At 37.7% G+C, this 20076-nt stretch overlaps 1 protein-coding gene across 2 annotated transcripts in view; it reads left to right on the forward strand.

Annotated features, from left to right (window-relative positions):
* Positions 1 to 1608: 1608 nt before the first annotated feature.
* TBC1D19 (TBC1 domain family member 19) overlaps positions 1609 to 20076 on the forward strand; it is a 50837-nt gene continuing 32369 nt past the window's right edge. Inside the window, exons 1-4 of one of the 2 annotated variants that reach the window (XM_063401741.1) lie at positions 1609 to 1890; positions 11712 to 11784; positions 12548 to 12593; positions 14333 to 14408. In XM_063401741.1, the coding sequence (XP_063257811.1) occupies positions 1792 to 1890; positions 11712 to 11784; positions 12548 to 12593; positions 14333 to 14408 (294 nt within the window). In that variant the 5' untranslated portion in view covers positions 1609 to 1791. The remainder of the gene's footprint in view (positions 1891 to 11711; positions 11785 to 12547; positions 12594 to 14332; positions 14409 to 20076) is intronic. The other variant, XM_063401740.1, reaches the window with a different exon arrangement.

Below are 20076 nucleotides of genomic sequence, written 5' to 3' on the forward strand. Positions count from 1 at the left end.
GTGGCTTCTGTCCCAGTCCGTGCTCTGCCACACGGCCAAATGTGGTGCCTGCAGATCACAACAGGAAAGCAGAGAGGGGCTGTGTTGTGCTACCAGTAGGAATGTACCCAGCCTCTGAGCCCTCACATAGCAAACAGCCCTGACAAATAGCATGCTCACCAAACACAATGTAAGACTTCCATCCCTGTGGCAGTCCACAGCTCCGCTTACAAACTGGAAAGGAAAATGCAGCTAAGGACCGTGCCAGGCAAGGAGGGAGAGCTTTCTCTCTCACCTGCAGCTAAAATGTAAAACTCTCATGCTCCAGTTTTCTGCATGTGCTTTCCTTAGCATGTGAAGGTCCCACACAAACAAATGATCAATTAAAAACAAACAACCCAAAATGAGGCGAGGTACTCTCTGTATGGGAATATTTTGCAAACTTTTTTTATGAACTAGCACAGAAGGTTATTACACTTTGTAAGCTTGTTCAGTTGGGAATGTAGACCAAAATACCATTAACTCTCAATACACAGGAAAAAAAATGTGCTCAATGTTGCCCCTAACATCATACATGCATGTAAGAAAAGAACTAATGGAAAACCTGATGTAAATCAGAATAGGCATTCAAGGCACTGGTAGACAACTGGATGCTTGATTTCCCCATGCTGTCCATGAACTGAGAAGCAACTTCTCCTCAGTATTTTGATTAGCATAAGTGACTTTTTCAGGTGTCTCTACAGTTCATTAAAGAACCTAATCTCTGACCTTCTATTAATATTCTTCTTTAAACTTCATTTTATCCAGAAATGCTCACAAATAAGTCAAAACTAGTTGCAGACAAAGGAGTTCAGGTGCATTTTTATACCTATTATATGCAGTTGTTTTTTCTATTGACATAGCTGATGACAGCTACCATTTCCTCATGTCTGTCACTCCCAACAGTGAAAAAGTTACTCCTCATGTTTCAGAATCTTGAAACATTCTTTGTTTTACAGAGATCATCCTCAGAGCTGAAAGGGGGTCCTAATGCTTTAGAGGTCCATGATCAGCTTTTCCATGTTATCGCCTCTCTTAGCTGATTTATTAATAATTCTGGAACTTTAAAAATGAGTATTTTGACTTAATAAATTAGTTTATTAAGTAAAAATTTGGCTGCGTGGTTCTGTTACTGATGCACATAGGAACAGATTTTCCCAGAGGTTACAAGGATGAAAGCTCCTTGCTGTACCTCAGGCAGGGATGTGCACACAGCGCCTCGCACCTACTCGGCTTAAATGAGGACTGCGTCGGCTCCCGAGCCTCAACTAAAGCCTCACCACGCCGAGCAGACAAGGTAAAATACCCCAAAGTGCAATAAAACTTCGCATCGATAGAGGCCGACTTGTATCCCTCAAGAAGCACACAGAAATGTGTCTTCAGGGTGGAGAAACCTGTCCATAAAAAGGTATCCGCCCTGGACGCTGGGCAGCCCAGCAGCTGAATCGCTGCGCTGGAACCAGGACTCATCTCTTTCTCTTCTTTTCTTTCTTAGTGTGCTCATATAGGAGGTCAGGGCAGAACAATCGCCAGTGGTTTTCTAATAAAACTTTCTGATTTTTTGCGGACCCTCTGACTTTAGTCGCTCCTTTCGAGCAGGAGCATTTACGGCTCTTGGGGACTTCCCCCGCTCAGGGCGGGGCGGCGGCGGCGCGGAACCTTTCAGTGCGGCGCCGCTTCCCGCCCGGACGCAGCCGCAGCGGCGCCGCTGCCGCCGTTGCCGGGTAACGCGGGGTGCGGCGGCGAAGGCGGCCCGGCCGCGCAGGCCCCGCGATGCTGGACCCGGAGCGCGGGCTGTCCCTCACCATCGCGAGGGTCGTGCAGCGCCTGCAGGGCTCCAGCCTCCACTCCCAGCTGGAGCGACAGGCCCGGGTGAGCCCTGACCTGCCGCTGTGCCCCACGCACGCCTCCCTTCCGCGCTGCCCCTCCCCGGCGCTTTGTTCCCGGCCATCCCCCCGGGCCGTGTGGCCTCCTCGTGGGCAGGGGGTCCCGGCCTCCCTCGCCCCCTCCCTCTTTTCCTCCTTGTCCCGCTCCCCTCCCTCCTCGGCGGGGCCGGCGAGCCGTGCGTTTGGTTTCTAGAGCCGTGTTTATTGTGTTTCCCCTTGGGAGCCAGGGATTTCGCAGTGAATATGAAGACTATCTGTCTGAAATCTCACTGCTTCAAATATAGGTCCTGAAACGAATTGCTTTTTTTAATCTTTAATTTGGAGAGCTTTAAATTCCACCCACCCTCCCCCGCTCCCTTAGTGTCCCTGAGAAAATGAGGATTTGGTGAAAGGAAGTGAAAATAAATGAAAAAACACGCATGGAAGTAAATTTTAGTAGCTGGGAAAACAGTTGTTTGTTTGGTTTTTTTAAAAATATATTTAATAACTTGTCTGCACTTGGAGCCAGATTTTCGTATTTCAGCTGAATTTAATTTAGGATGTTTCAGATGAAAATTGCGTCAGTTTTCATGATCCTAATAACCTAGTCATGGTGCTGTAACAAATATTGTGCATTACTGAAATATTTTGGGTTGAGTTTTAGAAAAAAATAAATATATATATATATTACAAAATCTTATGCTTTTGTTTTTGTTTTTTTGCAAACATTGCTTAAAATTATACAGGTTGTCAGGTTGTGGTTTTTTGGTTTTTTTTGTTTTTTTTTTTTTTTTTAGGATACCATGTCCATTATCTGTCCATTAGTTTTGTTGCATTTTAAAAGAAACATGATTTTCCTCTTTGAATGTCCCTGAAGGTTTCTATAGCAAGTTGCATCATTGCCTCTCTTTTTTTTGTTTTGTATTTAAATTTACTGATTTGGTCTCTAAATGCTTTTATGAATGTGTGTCTGCCTTGCTTCTGTTGACGGGTCTTTCTAAATATTTGAATAAGCCAATGTGCCTGACTTGAATGGGGCTGGAATTATGAAAGAGTTTAGAGGCTGAGTTGTGCTAAATGTTGGGAAATTGAGCATCCTAAATAGCCGGACATGAGTGGAGAGTGAGACCTTGTCCTTAAAGCAGGCAGCGAACAGGGCTCTCTTCTGCAGCTCTGTTCCTGTTTCTAACAAACCTGAATGCGCTCCCTTCCACGGGCATTGTGTTATTATCCCTGTCTGGCAGGGCCCGATTTCACAGTCCTTTCATACTTCCCATGGGTTTTTTGAAAAAGAAGGAAGCTTGGTGTCCTCAGGACTTGGCCGAGTGTTTAGAAGCTGCTGGTGGTGGCTGTTCCATGGAGCCATTTGGTGCAGGTGGACACAGAACGGGAGCAGTGCCCTCCCAAGGTGCTGTTGGAGTCCAAAAGGGCAGTGAGGCTGCTGGATGTGAGACTGGATCTGCTATGATGGCTTTGCAGAGCACTGTTTTACAGAGTTCTTGGAGAAGAAAAAGTATTTATATAGGTCATAACCATATGAAGTGCTAAGGGGAAAGAAAAGAAACAGGGCAACAAATGTTCAAGTTGATTCTTAGAGTTGTGTTTGAAGGGTTTATAATAGAAGGTTAAATCAGAGCTATAGTTTAATGCAATCGTGAAAGTTTACAGATATATCAGCAATGGCGTTTCTCAATCAAATGAGTTATCTCTTGGAGGTTGTAGTTTAAATTAGTAGGGCCAAATGTGCACTGTGTTTGTCAGGAATCTGTGAGTTCTTGATAGGGAGTATTTTTTTATTGACCTTAGGCACATTTATGTTCTTTCCTGTACGGAAGACTTGTTTTGTGTATAAAGCTTGGATAGTCACGTTAGTGCTGTACTGTGCAAGGGCCCCTCAGTCAGTGGCTTGTCGCCTGTCCATCCCTTAGCAGCTGTGCAGAGTTCTGAAAGTTTCTGGGTTTTGCTTCATTCTGTACTAGGTTAATGCTTGATATTACTCCCATTACATGGGGTATTGATGGAATTGCACTGTCAAATATGAAACCTTAGCTGTTGCTGTACTTCACACACAGTTTATTGGTAGGATATGATGGAGTTTTTTGTGTGCTGGTTAACAATGCTCAGTGTGCACCAGCTGTGATTTTGAAGGATGATTGCTTTTTAGGGGATTTTAAACTATTTTGGGAGATGCACACTTGTATTGTGAGAAGTCTTTGGAATCAGTGCATCAGAGTGAAACTTACTTTTGTTTTGGATATTTGTACTGCAGTTATACTTCACAAATATTCTCCACCTCTTAGTGTTGAAAATGCTGTTGTTGATATTTGTTTCTCAAAAATATTTACTGTCTCTGAAAACATTATAGTCAAAACAGATCATAAGGTCCTTTATAATATTGCCTTAAATTCTGAGAGAACATGTAGTCTCACAAACAGTGTTTTAGCTATTAGGAAAGCTATGTTTTGTAAATTTATCTCTTCTTTTATTTTCTAGGAAGGAGAGCTCAGAATGAATGCGTTCTTTGACAAGTTAATAGAATTTTGGGGAAAACACAGTATCCTGACAATATTTGTGAGAGGTGATAGAGTAGCCCTGTGGTTATGAACTGATGAAACCCGTGCTCTGCTTGGCTGTCACTGGTGTCAGGGGCTGTGATACACAATCTCTTTGAAATAACTTTGGCATGGGCATCAAATGATTTGCTGTCACAGCTTGACCTCTGGGAATACCAAGATAATCCCATTTTTATCCAAAGGACTGAAGTAGAGGTAGTGTCATATGCTTGTAAGTGATGGATTGATAAATAAAAAATGTTAGGTTGGTTTTTGTAGGTTGAGTTTTGATATATTGATATATTACTGCAGTTAACAAGAGAGATTAATGCAAGTAAGAGTGCTGATGTGCCTATCATTTGCTTTGGAATTTCTTCTGAACATATTTTGTGGTGTGTTTGAAAGGAAGGTGTAACAGTGACAAAGAGCCAGAATATTAGGTAGTAATTTTTGAACAGGCAGAATTGCTGCTGGCATTAGTGGGGTAGCAGAGGAGAGACCTCATTTTCTGGGCACAACTTCACTGTGCAAGTTTGTAATCAAATTTGTTTGTTTTAATCCTAATTTTTCTCTTCCCTTTCTGAATTGTAAGTGTTTTAAGGTAGAGATGTTAGAGGTGTTTAGAAAAACTAAGGCATGGACATCTCAAGGGCAAAATGCAGTTTTAAAACAAATTATTTTGTGAAATCTTGCTAAAATTTTGCTTTAGAGAAAATCTGTGTCAGTGAACTGACAATAAAAATGAAACCATTCAGAGATGTGAATAAAGTGCTACCTTTTTAGCAGATTTTCATTTGCAGACAATTCAGAAACTTCATTTTTCATAATCTTTGAAGGAATATGGACTTTATTAATCAGTCAAGATCAATCAATCTTAATTTTTGTCCCATGCAAACCTCTAATAAAAATCTGTCTAACTCAGAGCTGCCCAGAACCTCTAATGACCAGGGGCAAACAACAAAGCTAAAAAAACTCCAACAAAACCAACCAACAAAAAAAGCTTCAATAGTTTATTCCTAAAAAACTTTATAAAACAGGAGGTGACAGTAAAATGAAACATTATAAATGAAAGATAAATGACGTTTTAAATGGAACAAGAAAGACTCACTGTGCAAGGAGTCCCCCCTGGCATTGTCTGCATAAATGTTCTCAGATGTTTCTTGTAGGTATGTCTGGAGTGGGACAACCTGAAGGGAACTTGTGAAAGACCATGGTAAGGGCTGTTATAGTAGGCCAAAAGGGGTAATGTAAGTGTGAAAATCAGGCCTGATACCCCACCCCACCCCACTGCAGCAGTTAAGTTTGGGAGTGGGAATACAGTGGTGGGAGGTACCTGAAGATAGGAAGAAGGGTGGAGAGGAGATGTCATGACCACAAACACTGTCCCGAGGAGGGGAATCTGCCATCAATGTTTGAGCAGACCTGTGATAGAACCAGAAGGGTTTAAAGACAATATTGATCAAAGGGAGAGTCCTTACAAGACTTCAGATGGGGCAAAGGAGGAGAGGACTTGCTTTGGAAGCACTGGGAACATTGGATCTGGAGCAGTGCTTTACTGTGCTTCTAAAGGAAGTGTAGGTAAATAAGCTTTGAATAATTTATGTGGAGTGAATGGTTTGCAATATGTCTCAGCATCTTGTTTTCATTACATTTTTCACCAGTTAAAAAAAAAAGAAATTGATACCAATCTCAATTTAAATAAAAGATCAAATTAGGAAGAATGTTTCTGTGCAATGTAACATTTATTTAATAAAAATTAGCAAACAAATGTAGGCTCATGAGTCATCATAGATAATTAATGGTTCATTTTCATGCATTGTGTTTGGCAAAGGATTTACTATCTCTGCTGATAGAGCTTGTATCTTTGTTTTAAGTGGTTCAACAGTAATATCTGCGGTACAGTGAATTTTAAATTGAATGCAGTTGAGTATGTGTTGATCAGATGATGGAGTTCAGAAGCAATGCAAGCTTGATTGGCAGAGCAGTATGTTTTTAGCAATGTGGATTCTGGTTTTTTGCCTTGTGTGTGTATTGTATTTTCGGCACTAATTTTATATTCAAAACTTAGAAAATTTATTAAACATTAAAATTACATAATTAGAATATATCCTCATATCTTGTAGCACAGCATAATGTTTGAAGCTGTTTACTTCCATATGAAGCTGATTGAAACTCTCTGTATCTGCTAGGTTATTTTTACTTGTATGAGAAAGTTCACAATACTTTTCCCCGTAGTGTAGTTCATGTAGCAATGTAGAAGGGTTGGAAAATTGTCAGTGTAATCAAGGTTTTACAGTTACTGAAATTTGTTTAGTTAGGGTCAGAATTATTCTTTTTTCTGTTACAGAAATGTATAACCAAAACTAAAATCACTCTCTCTTAAGTTGCAGGGTTTTAAGTTTTTAGTAAGTGTTTATGTTGAAATTGTTGTGGTTGTGCTTGAAGTGTTTTTTACCAAGTCAGCTTGGTCCTGATGAAGTGTAGATGTTATGGTATAGTAGAAGTGATGTTATGGTAGAATGAAGTACATAAAGAAAGTTGAATATTTATTAACTTTAATTGAATTTACTTCTAAAAATGGATTATATTTGAGGAATATAATTTATTGTGTTTTATTGTAATTTGGGAAATAATAGCAATAAGACCAAAAAGCATTGTGCACTTGTGCAAAAACATACTGAACAGTAATAAATGCTTTGAGAGGGTACATGTTTATCTAAACAAAAAAGGCTTTGAAGAGAAATGATGGTAATTTACAGGATAGCCTGTAAAAATATTAGGATTGTGTAAAGTTATTTGCAGAACTGTTTTCAACAGGATAAAAATATGTGTTCACCTGATGCGATTCCACATTTCAGTATAGTTGGATCACTTCTCTGCAGTGTTTATTCTTGTTGAGAAAAGAAATAGTTCAACACTGGAGTTATGCTGGAACACTTTGTTCTGTCTCCTCTTAGTAGTATGTTGCTGGTCCTCTAGTTATTTTCCTATACTTCTTTGAGTGCTGAGGTTGATGGACCATCTCTTGCATGATCAGTGCTGCTCCAGTCATGATGACTGAATGCCACCTTCAAATTGAGATGCTAATTTGCAAATAGGTAGATCTCTGTGTTCTGGTTCCTCTGTGAATCAATTTACTATTTCCACCAACTTTATGACTTTGCTGTTGTGCTGTCCTTTTGCTTGCTTTCAGCCACATCAGTGTTGAGTGTCTGGATTTTCTTCCATCTTGGCATCCAGGCACAGAGGACATTTAGAGTATCACTTATGATGGTGACTGCCCAGATCTCAGCAGGATACCTTGCCAAAATCAGAGACATATGCACAAGATTGCTACTGGTACCTTAGGCACCAGCAGATCTGGCAAGATTTTAAAGGTCCCCAAACTACCCTACTGTAGTAGGCTGAAGGATGGGGGTGCCAAGAAATTCTGTAATGACAGTTTGTTTTATGAAGGAACGTGGAAGGGACAGGTGCATCTTGATTCACAGGGAGCTCACCAAGACTCTAGAGGAACATAAACATCCCACACCTGGACCTCAGTGCCTTATCCATAAGATTATGCACAATGCTAGTTTTACAGGGAAAAGCTGTTAGGCATTAACATTTATTAAAAATAATTTGTTATTTCTTACTGAGATGTTCAACTTCCATCCCAATTTCCTTTCAAGGCTCTGTATTAGCCTGACTTAGCCTCTGAATATTTGACTTTTCCCTGTTCTAAGCTGTCCTTTGCCTTCATGGATTGTTCCGCTATATTGCTCACTCTCTGTTACCCTGCTTGTGATAGTCTCCTTATAGTTACAGATAGTATTTTTCTTATAGAAGGAAGATACCCTTTCATCAAGTTGTCTGTATTGAAACTGGTAGGTCTACCTGGGTGTTTGCTGTGTTTTGATCATGCAGGGAATTAATTCAGTTCATGAGTACAAATCTCATCAATGTGAGGTTTTCTCCCAGTAAATCTTAGGCAGGCATTTTTATCTGTGTAAAGTTGTAGTAATGCTTTTTTTATAGAAATAAAATTTTGTCAACATATTTTTCATTCTACCAAAAAATTACAGGGAATGAAAATGCAAATGAGACTTAGTATGTTGTACCAAGCAGTTTAAAACAAACCAACCCTACCTAAAATACAAGTATGTAAATGTTTTCCAACATGGTACAACACAGAAATAAATTAGACCAGTTAATCCAAAGGAAAAACAAGATTACATGGGAGAACTTGACTAGTAAGTTTGGAACATCAGCTCTGCTAAGTCCCCTTGATTCCTCAGTTTAGTTCCCATAAACACCCATATAAATTGCAAAGAGGTACCATACTGTTGAGTTACAGCACAACAGTTGTGAAGAGAGTTCCTTTCACTTACCAAAATGAGTATTTTCCCTTGTTGTGTTACACAGAGCTAGAGTGTGGTCTGTGTTGGAGGTGGCTGCAGCTACCAGCTGAACTGTTTGCCACATTCTCAAGTATCTAATCTCTGATTTGAAAACTGATCAGCAGTCTAGTAGCAATGAGTCCCTAATAGTTTCTGCAGCTCTCTTGTTCTGCTTAGCATGTAGGAATGTGTTGATTGTAGTATACAAGTAAACAAAAGGGAGAGTGTAAATGGGAAGAGGCTTTTGCAACTGAACCCTGAATTGGTAAAAGTGGAGACAAAATGCCCCCATAATTTGGGGGGAATTTTCATATTATGGGGAAATTTGCCTCAGTAGAGTTTTATTCAGCAAAGAGAAGAAAAAGGACACAGGAAAGGTGCTAAAGATAGATATTTTGATAAATTTAAGATTAGCCTAAGAATATTGGCTGCAGCGGGGCTAGGAGTAATGAAATAAAACTTGACTGAATACATCAGCATGGAGAGGTGAAGGTAACCAGTGCAGGTTGATGCGCTAATGTAATCCTTGGAGAAAATTTTCCCCAACATGCTGTCCTGTTTCCTTTTTGACTGCCTTTCTGCTGCACACAGGAGAGTCACTGGATTTTATGTTCTGCAGCTGGGGAACAGGCTCTGTTTGGAACAGCAGTTTACAAGAAGGAGCTCTGTTCTTCTTTTGGCCAGACAGGGAAAATGGGAAGTAGTCTGTGGACTGAAGTTCTTAGTGCCTTCTAATGTGATATACTGTGTCAGTTTCCAGGAATCTCCAAAAAAAAAACCCTGTTGTTGTCAATAGAGTGTCAGATATTCCATAATAAACCAAGAGCTCATAGGTATGTGAACAGCAGAGAATTAAAATACTGTTCTGATTTCACTTCCATCATTTCTTGTACTGTTTTCAGTGTCAAGATAATTAAGCCATTTTGTAGCAGATTGTACAGAAGCTTCCTTTATTTGTGTGATTTATCATCTGTCAATGACTTATATTTGTGCAGGGATTTTTTTGCATATCTAAAAAGTGTGCCAGGCCGGACAGGTAGACAACCTATGGACCCTGAGATTAGAATTAGCCATATTTAACTCAAAGACAAAACTGAACTTTTACAAAAGGGTACACAAAAGCTTCTGAGGAACAGTGTGGCAAAATCTGCCCTGCTTGATGTGTCTTACTTTATTGAAAATTTCTACAAGGGATGCACAAAAACAATGCCTTGCATTAGAGAAAACCTTCAGCTTGACAAATGTCCAAAAAGTCCATTGGACTTTCCATCAAAGTAGCTTCAGAAGGAATTCTTCATAAAATACTCCTTGAGGTTTTTGCTTTAAAGGGTATTTTGTGAGCTGCCCAAGAACTCACATAAAAATCTTTGTTTCTCAGGCATTAGCAACGATCCTTTGCCAGCTTTTACCATTGTGCAGAATGAAATACGTGTTTGTCACTTGACATGAGAATTATGTAACTCATCACATCTTCTCGTCTGTGCATATGATGACCTTTCTTTCTCAGAAGCATGCTTACGGTCTCTTTGGTATTGCAGACAATAAACCAAATATAAATGCCTTCCTTACCTGTAATGGCAAGGGGACTTGAAATAAGAGCAGAAATGTTGATGCTGTCATTCTCTCCATTACTGTCCATTCGTCTTTTCATCTGGGGAACATGGAAAGGTTTCCTTAAAATTCTGCATTGTGAATTCACCTGGACTGACTTTTCCAGTGCAGAAACACCCTTTTCTATGTATAAACTGTAAGGCAAATTGCAGGATTTTTGAGTTTTAGTTATGTGTCATGGACTTTAGGCATGCCATGCTGTCAGCAATGCCGTTAGGGCTGGAAAACTGCAGAAGTTGGTGAAAGATTATTTTAAATTAAATAATAATTAAAATTCTATTGGAGCAGGAAAGCTTGCTGCAATAGAATCAGTAGTTAATATGCCTACAGCATATTGCTGAGTAGCTTTTGGTAAAATGTAGATGATATGGCCATATGCTTCTGACAGCCTGAAGCTGTCATGGCTGTGAACACACAGATCTTCTGGTGTTATTTTCAAGTTAGCATGCAGTGTTGCTGGGTTTTTTTCTAAACCTTTAGCTTTATTATCTGATGTTAATCAGTTATTGCCATGTACCATGCTTAGGAGAATATGTATTAGAAGGCTATTAGAAGGCTAAACTTCTGAGTTTCTGCTTGTCCTTTTGGACCTTTGTGATGTATTTGTTTTCTCCTCTTGGTCTAGCTATAGAAGAAGGAGATGCTGTAGCAGCTGGTCCTGCTGTTGCTGAAAGATGTGCAGCCCCATCTGTGTGGTTGTGTCATGGTTGTAAAGCTGGTTAGTGCTGGTTAGTGTTGAGTACATTTCATTGCAAGAGTTCCTGTGTACACAGTAGTCACAGCTGCAGTGGGGAATGTTTGGTGCACAGTAATTTTTTTTGTTTGAAAATGGCATTTTCTACCTGAAAGAGGTGAACTGTGGGAGGTTAAGTGAAAAATTATGGGATCTTTTCAGTTTTATTCTTTCAGGTGAAATACAGTGACTGGCTTCCAGTTTTTTCCATATGTACCCTATGACCAATTCCTTAATGTGTACAGTCTAGCATTCGGGCTAAGTATGTGGGGTATTTGCTCAGATTATTAAACATGTATGTTTAATATGCATCCATTGCATATTCTACTCCTTTCTTCTCTCTCCTTCTCTCCCCATGTACACCTTATTGATGAAAAAGGCAAAGACATTGAGTGAGAAAAATGTTAACTGATATTTTTGACTGCTATAGCCATTGCTCAAGGAAGGAGTTTGCTTTGTGTGTAACCTTAAGCATGTTCATACTTACTTTGTAACTTGAATAATGTAATTCCTCTTTAGTTCTTGATGCTTATTTATTTGTTTTTCATATTAGGTTAGCCTACACAAACCAGAAATTAAGCTGGAATCACTAAAAGAGGATATTAAGGAATTTCTGAAGACATCAGGTTTGTAAAACTCCATCTGAATACTTCATTTGATACGTTTGTGAACAGGACAGATATATGTAAAAACAGATGTGAAATAAGTGATGGGAACAGTAGTTTGTGGAGCTTGGTGTCTTGTCACTGACAGTAGCCAGAAGCATACATTCAGTGATTCCAGATTATTAAATCAGATAGGGAAAATTTAAAAGGGAAAGTGTTGTTTGAAAAACATACTGTGCAAAATGCTTTTATCATTTTATAAGATACTGGTGATGTTTTTGAAAGTTCTGAGTGAAACGAGAGTTCACTTACTTCTGAAAATGGAAATTAACTTCCATGATGATACTCTTGGAAATTTTACCTTTAGTTAAATTTCCAATTTGCATTGAAAATAGTAGGCTATGTTACTGTAATGTGAGGATTTTATGATAAATGATCTAAGATTTATAATCATCAGGAGCACTGTGTCTATTAATATTAATTGTTGGTTTAATAAAATGATGGCTTTGAAAAAACAGAATGTAAATTTTTTAACCAAAACTGTATTGTAAATATTTGAACAGCAGCTGGAAATAAAGGATATTTGGTCTCTATAGAGGTTTCAACTTGCAGTTTTTCTGTCTTAATTAGATTAAGGTTTCCTTCTCCCATCCTGTCTCTCTGGTAGGTAAACATGAACAGAGACCAGACATAAAACTCCAATGACTGCAAAGCAACTTCTGATTGATGTTCTGTTAGTATTCACTCCTAAAGTTGTCTTCTGGTTGTTTCTTTATTTTAACAGGTTGGGAAAAGAAGCTTCAGAATGCTGTTTATAGTGAACTCAATGTGTGAGTTTATTTAGTATTTTCACTTAATGAGTTCTACTCACATGATTTACTTTTGATCCATTTGTTTATAGAGGTGTATGGTGTGTTACTGTAATCCGCAATATCTGTCACAGCAAGGGTACCTGCTTAGTTTCTGTTTTTAAAGTGCCATTATTTCTTTTTCATCTTAGTGAAAATACTGGACTCAAGTGCATTTTAAAGAATAAGTGAGATAAATATCACCACATTTTGTAGTTACTTTAGTATTTTCCTTTTTGCTTGACTTCCAACATAATTCTTATGTAAGTGAGGTAGTTGCTGCAAATGAATTTTATCACAGTATTGCATGTATTTGTTGTACTAACTATTTTTTAAAATCTTGAAGAAATTGAATCTCTAGGTTTCCCAGGTCAGTGCTGATCATGCTTGGGATATGGTTATAAAGACAGTAAAATCAGTCAAATTTCTTTTTTATTATTGTTCAGCAAACTTTGGGTTAGACTTTTGGGAAGCGTAATTTTTCTTCGCATTCTGGCACAGTGGAAAAGTGAATTTCGTAACAGATATAGCCATAAATGCAACTATAAAATAAGAAATGTGTATGCAAATCTATTTGTGCTAATTTAAATAAGGTTGTTAATGTTACCAGTTTAGCATAATGTATGTTTAGTGCTATGTGGAACTCAGTTCAGCAAAATGCTTCTATCTGTTACAAGGATTCATCTTCATTATATCTTTTGGGGAAAAATATTTACCTGTCTCTAGGGCTAATGCACGGAAATAAGCAGCAAAATAAGGAAATTAGCCCTTGAAAATTGAAATTAACTATGAACAGCATGATTTCATGAGCATTGTGGAAAAGCCAAGAAACAGCATTTCTGAAATCTGTTGGTATGGATTCTGTTTTCCACACTGGAGCAGAATAGTCCATAAAAAATTTGCACCAAGTACAAGAATGACCTTATCAGTTAAAAATGGGAAGAAATTTTGGGAAGGTTTCCCAAAAACATATGATAGGAGCTGATTGAAGGCATTCAAACAAATGAAAATTCAGGCTAATTGTTAGAGAAACTATGTGTAAATTTTGTTTCCTGAAAGACATTTGAGACAGAAAATTCAGCTGGATGAAATATTTGGCAAAAACCCATTGGAAATAACCTACATTACTGAAAGATAAATTAATGTTTTGGTTTGGTTTTTAATTTTTGTTCCAGCTTTTATATTTTGTCATAATGCAGTTTATGAGTGGATATTCAACTTTGCCTAAGTCAACACCTAAAACTTCTAGTTACTTCGGACATGTACATGTTCACTACTGATTTTTAAAAGGAGACCCTCAAAAAAAAATATTGTGTCTTGAAAAAATAAGATGACTTGGAGAGGGGAAGTTCCAGGGTATCCTAAAGATGACATGATGTGAAGATAATGCACTTTTAAAACACCTGAATTGTTAATGTAATTATGTTATGTTATGTGTTATGTGTTATGTTATTATTAAATTATAACGGAGCATTATTTTTAATACAAGAAGAGCTCAGGTTGAAACATTATTAATTCTTGCATATTGTTATCTTATTTGTATCCATAGAATGGATGAGGAAAAAATACTTCTAAAAATAATACTCAGTTTTGATCAACATATACTTGTGGTTTTGCTAGTGCTCTCATGAAATAAGTTATATTTAGGCTTACAAATACAGGATTAATTAAGCAAAATAAAATATCAAAATATTTAAAGTTTACCATATTTTCTTCCTAAGGTTTCCTTCGCCCTGTCATCCTGCAGCACCGCCTGAACATATTAAAGAACCTTTAGCCTATATGAGAAAAGCACAGGTTGGTGGTTATCAATTTTACCATTCATATCAGATCTTAATTAGACCATTTGACATTTACTCTGTAAAATGTTATTGTATTTCTAGGTTTTACTTTTATTTTTACTTTAGGAAAAGGTTTGTGATTGCATCAAAGTTAATAGTAATATTGTATATGTGACATTTTCCATAAATACAGAAAATGCTCAAGTAATTCTCCAGCCATGAAAGAAGTAGGATATAGTGGCAGGTAGGTGAAAAATGTAGAATAGAGATGATGTGAAGTTGTCAAAGAAGAGAATTTGGTTTCATTGAGAAGGAAAAAAGGGGTAGCTATAGGTCATTTCATTTAGGATTGCAAAAACTTTTTTTTGAAGGGACACTGGCAGTTTCATGATGAAAGATAAAAGGCTGCAGAGATAGCAAGATGTTCAAAAAGAAGGGATATATTTAGTACTTAGAAATGTGAAAGGAAGATGAAAAATATAGAGCTAAGGAGCTTAAGACATATTGAAGGAGAATAAGAGAAGCTGGACTGTAAAGATTAAACACGTATTTTTGGTGTCAGGAAAAAATACTTTTACTTTGTTTGTTTGTTTTTTTTTTGCCAGTATGTGCCATTTGTAATAAACAAAAAAAATCCACATAAAAATGCAAAAAAATAAATTAACAAGCTTCAAGAATATGATCTAACCAAAATATCTGAGGTAAGGATAAAAGTGTATTTAAGTATGCTATGCCTAGAAATACATTTCACTATTCTTTTACAAAGTACTCAACAATCTTGTTACTTTTACAATCATATTGTTGTTTATTCCCCTAAGTCTTATTTCTCTGTCCTGGGTTTCAGTCTTTAGGATTTGGAGCTAAAGATTGCTTTAACCAGTTTTTCTTGTGTGGTGCAAAATGTAATTCTACAGTTTGCGGCCTGAAAAGAGTCACTCTTATTAGTTTACTAATACAAATACCACAGAGATGTATCTATATGCATGTTTGTCTGAACCAGTTTCATGGGTTATTATTTGACAAAAGTGTATGTAGTACTTACAGTGTTTTTAGCTGTATGTAAAAGCTCCTGTTATTCCAGTAGTTTAAAAATGAGCAGGACAAGTCCTGTCTTTGCTAGTTTCAAATTTGATTCCCTATTTCAAGGAGTATTAATCATCCATGTCCTCTGGGTGGGTTAACCTGGGTAGGCAGCTCAGCTACTCACTCACTTTCCCACAGGAAAACAGGAGAAAATCAAAAGGGCAAAAGTGAGAAATCATGTTACAGACAGTTTAATTGGCAAAGGAAAAGCTACACGTGTCAATAAAGCAAAAATTCATTACTTTCCATCATCCAGCAACTTTCATCCCAGTTTCATTATTTGGAACATGATGTTTATGGTCTGGAATATCCCATTGCTCACTAGGGGTCAGCTGTCCTGGCTCGGTCTCCTCCCATTTTCTTGTGCACTCTCAACCTCCTTGCCATTGGGGAAGCATTAGAGAAGAACTTGAAGCTGTGTATGCACTTCTCAGCAATTGCTAAAACATTGGTGTGTTATCAACACCCTTTTGGTCACAAATCCAAAAGAAAGCACCATACCAGCTACTATGAAGAAAGTTCACTCTATCCCAAACCAGCAGATGCTCTTTCAAACCTTTTCTTGAAATACGGCTCTTTGATAAGGACTTGTGAATCCTTTCCGTAGAGAAATACTGGTGAATTATGGTAGTTGTGAAATAGTAATAAATGCACAGTTAGAGAACTAACAGTATCTTTTCTAAAACCACTGCAAATCATGCGTTTGATTTTCAAGATGACACACATTTATCACTGTAGATAATGGGCCTCTAAGAAAACAAGCATCATCAGAGCAATTGAATCACAACTAGGTTTTGTTTTGTTACCCTTTTTGATTAAAGATGAATAAACAATGTAAAAAGCTTACAAAGTCAGTGTTTCAATGATTTTGTTGTTTAAAATATTTGGAAATAGCTAAAATACAAGTGTACAGGTTGCTAATACCTTTTGGGAGAGAGATAAAAGTGAAAACTTATCAATTTACTTCCATAGGTATTGAAAATCTAATTAATGTTTTGACAGTAAAGACTGGGGGTTTTTTTATTTGTGGGTTGATTTTTTTTATTTTTACTTTATTCTCATTTAACATCACAGTACTTGAAGAAAATGTTTTGGTGCTCTCATCAAAATTTTTCCCCATAGAAAAATGTTGTCCTTATAAGTCATATTTGTGGTATTCCATTTTTATTAGATACAGTCACCATTTAAGATGCTGTTTCCATTGTTATAAGTTTATTGACAGTTTCTTTATCCTTTTCTATTTTAATTAATTTTGCTTTACTTCAGAATTCTGGAAATAAGGGTACTACTCCCAGAAAACCATCTCTGATAATTACTGGAATGACTTTGAATGAGTGATTAAAACAATATTAATATTTTTTCTAGAGTAGGTATTAAAATGTTCATAAGTCACCCTTTTTCTCCTCACATTGGTTCTTTTTCTCCTCACATTGGTTCTGCTTTCTCATAGATGGTAGACTGAAGTTTTTATATTGTTTTCTTTTCCTGCCTCCAAAGAAAACCAGGTTTCTAGTAAAAGACAGAGCATTAAGGGCAATGAGTAGTAATGCTGTATGTCATAGAATGGTAGAATGGTTGGGGCTGGAAAGGACCTTAAAGACCTGGTTTCAACCTTCCCTTGCAAGGATACCTCCCACTAGATCAGGTTGCTTAGAGCCCCATCCAGCCTCTCCTTGAACACTCACAGACATGGGGCATCCACAGCTTTTCTGGGCAACCTGTTCAATGTCTCACACAGTAAAGAATTTATTCCTCATATCTAAATCTACCCTTTCAGTTTAAATCCATTCCCCCCTGTCCTATCACTACATGCCCTTGTTAATAATCCTTCTCCCCCGCTTCAGGTGGGGTCTTGAGGTGTTGGAGACCATTCTGTGATGCTGTGAAATACTTTCCAAATTGCAGTACTACCTTGCTCATTTTCAGCTATTTTACTGAATAATTGTAACCATAGCAACTCTAATAATGTGTTTTCTTAGTGTTGAATTTCTTAGTGTTGAATAAGACTAGAGGAATCATCTTGTTAAATGTATTGTTCCCATCAATAAAATGTCTTTATGAGCTCTGCCTTTTATTTCAGTTTTATTTCAGAACAGTGCATTCTGTTTCTGCTCACTTCAGGTAACTGCTGTCCTGGACAGAGGGCATGGTATCTTGCTTGGAAAGGCTGTGTAACCCTCACCTTGGTTTCGTCTTTTTTGCATTTATTTGAATATATTTTACTGGGTCTTGAAAGCTGAATTATGTCACAGGTTATGACTGTGTATAAGTGATTCATTACCAACATGTTGCATCCCCAGAGCAATAAGTGGATTAATATCTGGTGTGGCAGTTGTAAGTCACACCAAGTGTGTTGACCTCCATTGCTCTTTGGAATTGGATGGTTCTTGGTCTTGCAAAGCTGCCATCTGTCTCTTCTTCTTTTATAGCTTTTATATCTTTAAGCAGATCTTTGCTATTCGTCTTCCTATGCCCCCCTCACCTGTCCTGCCTTAATTTTGATGGTATCATAATGTGATGGTGCCAGTGGTACCAAACTGAGTGGAGAAGTGGCCCCTTCAGAAGGGAGAGGCACTGTGCAGAAAAACTTGGATATGCTGGAAGAGTGGGCTAACAAGAGCCTTACGATGTACAAGCACAAATGTAAGGTCTGGCATGTGGGAAAACATAATCCAGGGGTGCAACACAGGCTTGGATCTGCTTGGCTGGGGAGCAGCCTGAAGGAAATGAACCTGAGGGACCTGGTGGACAGCAGGCTCTATATTGAGTGGACAGTGTGCTGCTCCATCAAAGAAAGGCAACAGGATGCTGGGTTGCATCAATGTGAGCATCACCAGAAGAGATAAAGAAGCCGTTACCCCACTCAGCACTTGTCAGGTTACATCTGGAGTGTTGTGTTCGGTTTTGGTCTCCACTGTACAATAAAGGATGTGGACACTCTGGAGAGGGTACAGAGAAGGGCCACAGAGATGTTCAGAGAACTGGGAAGCCTTTTTCCTGTGAGGAAAGGCTGAGAGAGCTGGGTTTGTTCAGCCTTGAAAAATGGAGGCTTAGGGGAGATGTTGTTCCAGTACTTAAAGGATGGCTAGGTAGAAAATGGAGACTCCTTTTTACAGAGTCACATGGAAAAGAAGTAATGGCTACAAATTACTCCTGGGGAGATTCTGATTGGACAGAAGAGGAAAATTTTTCACATAGGGAACAATCAGCCACTGGAATAATTCCATAGAGAGACAGCGTTGGACATTGAGGGTTCGGCTGGACAGGAGGCTGGACTATCTGATCTAGACCATTCTTTTACAAAAAAAGACTGTACCTTTAACTTTGTTTTTGCTACTACTACCTGTGTATTCTCCATTTCCACTTTCTTATCCTATATGGCATAACAATCTTCATGCTCTCTCACTTCCTATTTCTCTAGCAACAAAACGTAACTTCTTAGCAAAATAGTAACTGCTTCATACTACCACTTTGTGAGACATGAACCACTTTGTGGCATGGTGTTGGGTAACTGCAGCGTTTGAAATAAATTTAAATATGATAATACAGTTAAAAATCTTTTACAGAGTATGCTAAGAAAGATGCAATTTGGAAAACATTTCTTACAGTTGAAACTCAGATCTGTTTTGTTTATGCAAAAGAAAGGGAAGGGATGACTTGATTGTGAGGAAAAATTTCTGGTGAAAGATAGCTATTTTTTTTATGGAAAAAGGTATGAGAGGGTCTTGTAAATGATCTTGTAAATGAAAGCTAAAATGAAACAATTTTATACAAGATTTTGATTTTTTTTTAACAGAACAATTGAACATCTGCCCTTCCTTTCATTTTCTTCCTGTCTAATAAACTGCAGCCTCTTTTGGACAGAACTTTGAGGAGCGTGGTTAAACAGTAACTAACTGTTGTAAAATTTTTGTCTAGAGCAAATTACAAGTAATAAATAGAACTAAATGAAATTAAGAGGAGTCTTTGCATTCATGTGATCAAGGCCTGGCTTGTCATCCACAGAAAACTAAATTAAGTATAAAACCCACCAGTGGTGCTGTAATCACGGAAGCAAAGTACAATTAGTATTGACAAGGAAGTCAATACTAATTAGCATTAACTTGAGAGGAATTAGCCTTGGAGTAGGCACTACTGTGCAATTGTCAGAAGAATCTGGTTGCTTTTTAAGCTGGCCACTGAGGTATTGTCTACTGGTTTTCTCTAATTAGAGAACTATTTCCTGAGCATTGTGTTAGAATAACTATTTTTTTAAGCATTACAGAATACCAGATTTCTAACTTTCCCTAATTTCTGACAATATCTAAGATACTTTCTGTGGAGAGAGTGCCAGTCTCCTCAGGCGCCAAAATGGAGAAAGTATTTGCTACGCACATTTGATTGATTGACTCTTATAACTGAAAAATTTGTTAAATATTGGTCTATAAGGAAGATTGATCATTAAGCATATATAAAAATCAGTAATTGTGAAATACATGCTTTTTTAAAGATCTGGAATATGAAGTACTAAATTTTCTGGTTCTTTTTTGTGTTGTAAAGAATAAAATCTGTTTGATCTATTGTTTCCATGTAAAGAAGCACAAAAATATTCCCTTCATGTG

This window comes from Prinia subflava, chromosome 7, assembly GCF_021018805.1.
Source record: "Prinia subflava isolate CZ2003 ecotype Zambia chromosome 7, Cam_Psub_1.2, whole genome shotgun sequence".
Taxonomy (NCBI): Eukaryota; Metazoa; Chordata; class Aves; order Passeriformes; family Cisticolidae; genus Prinia; species Prinia subflava.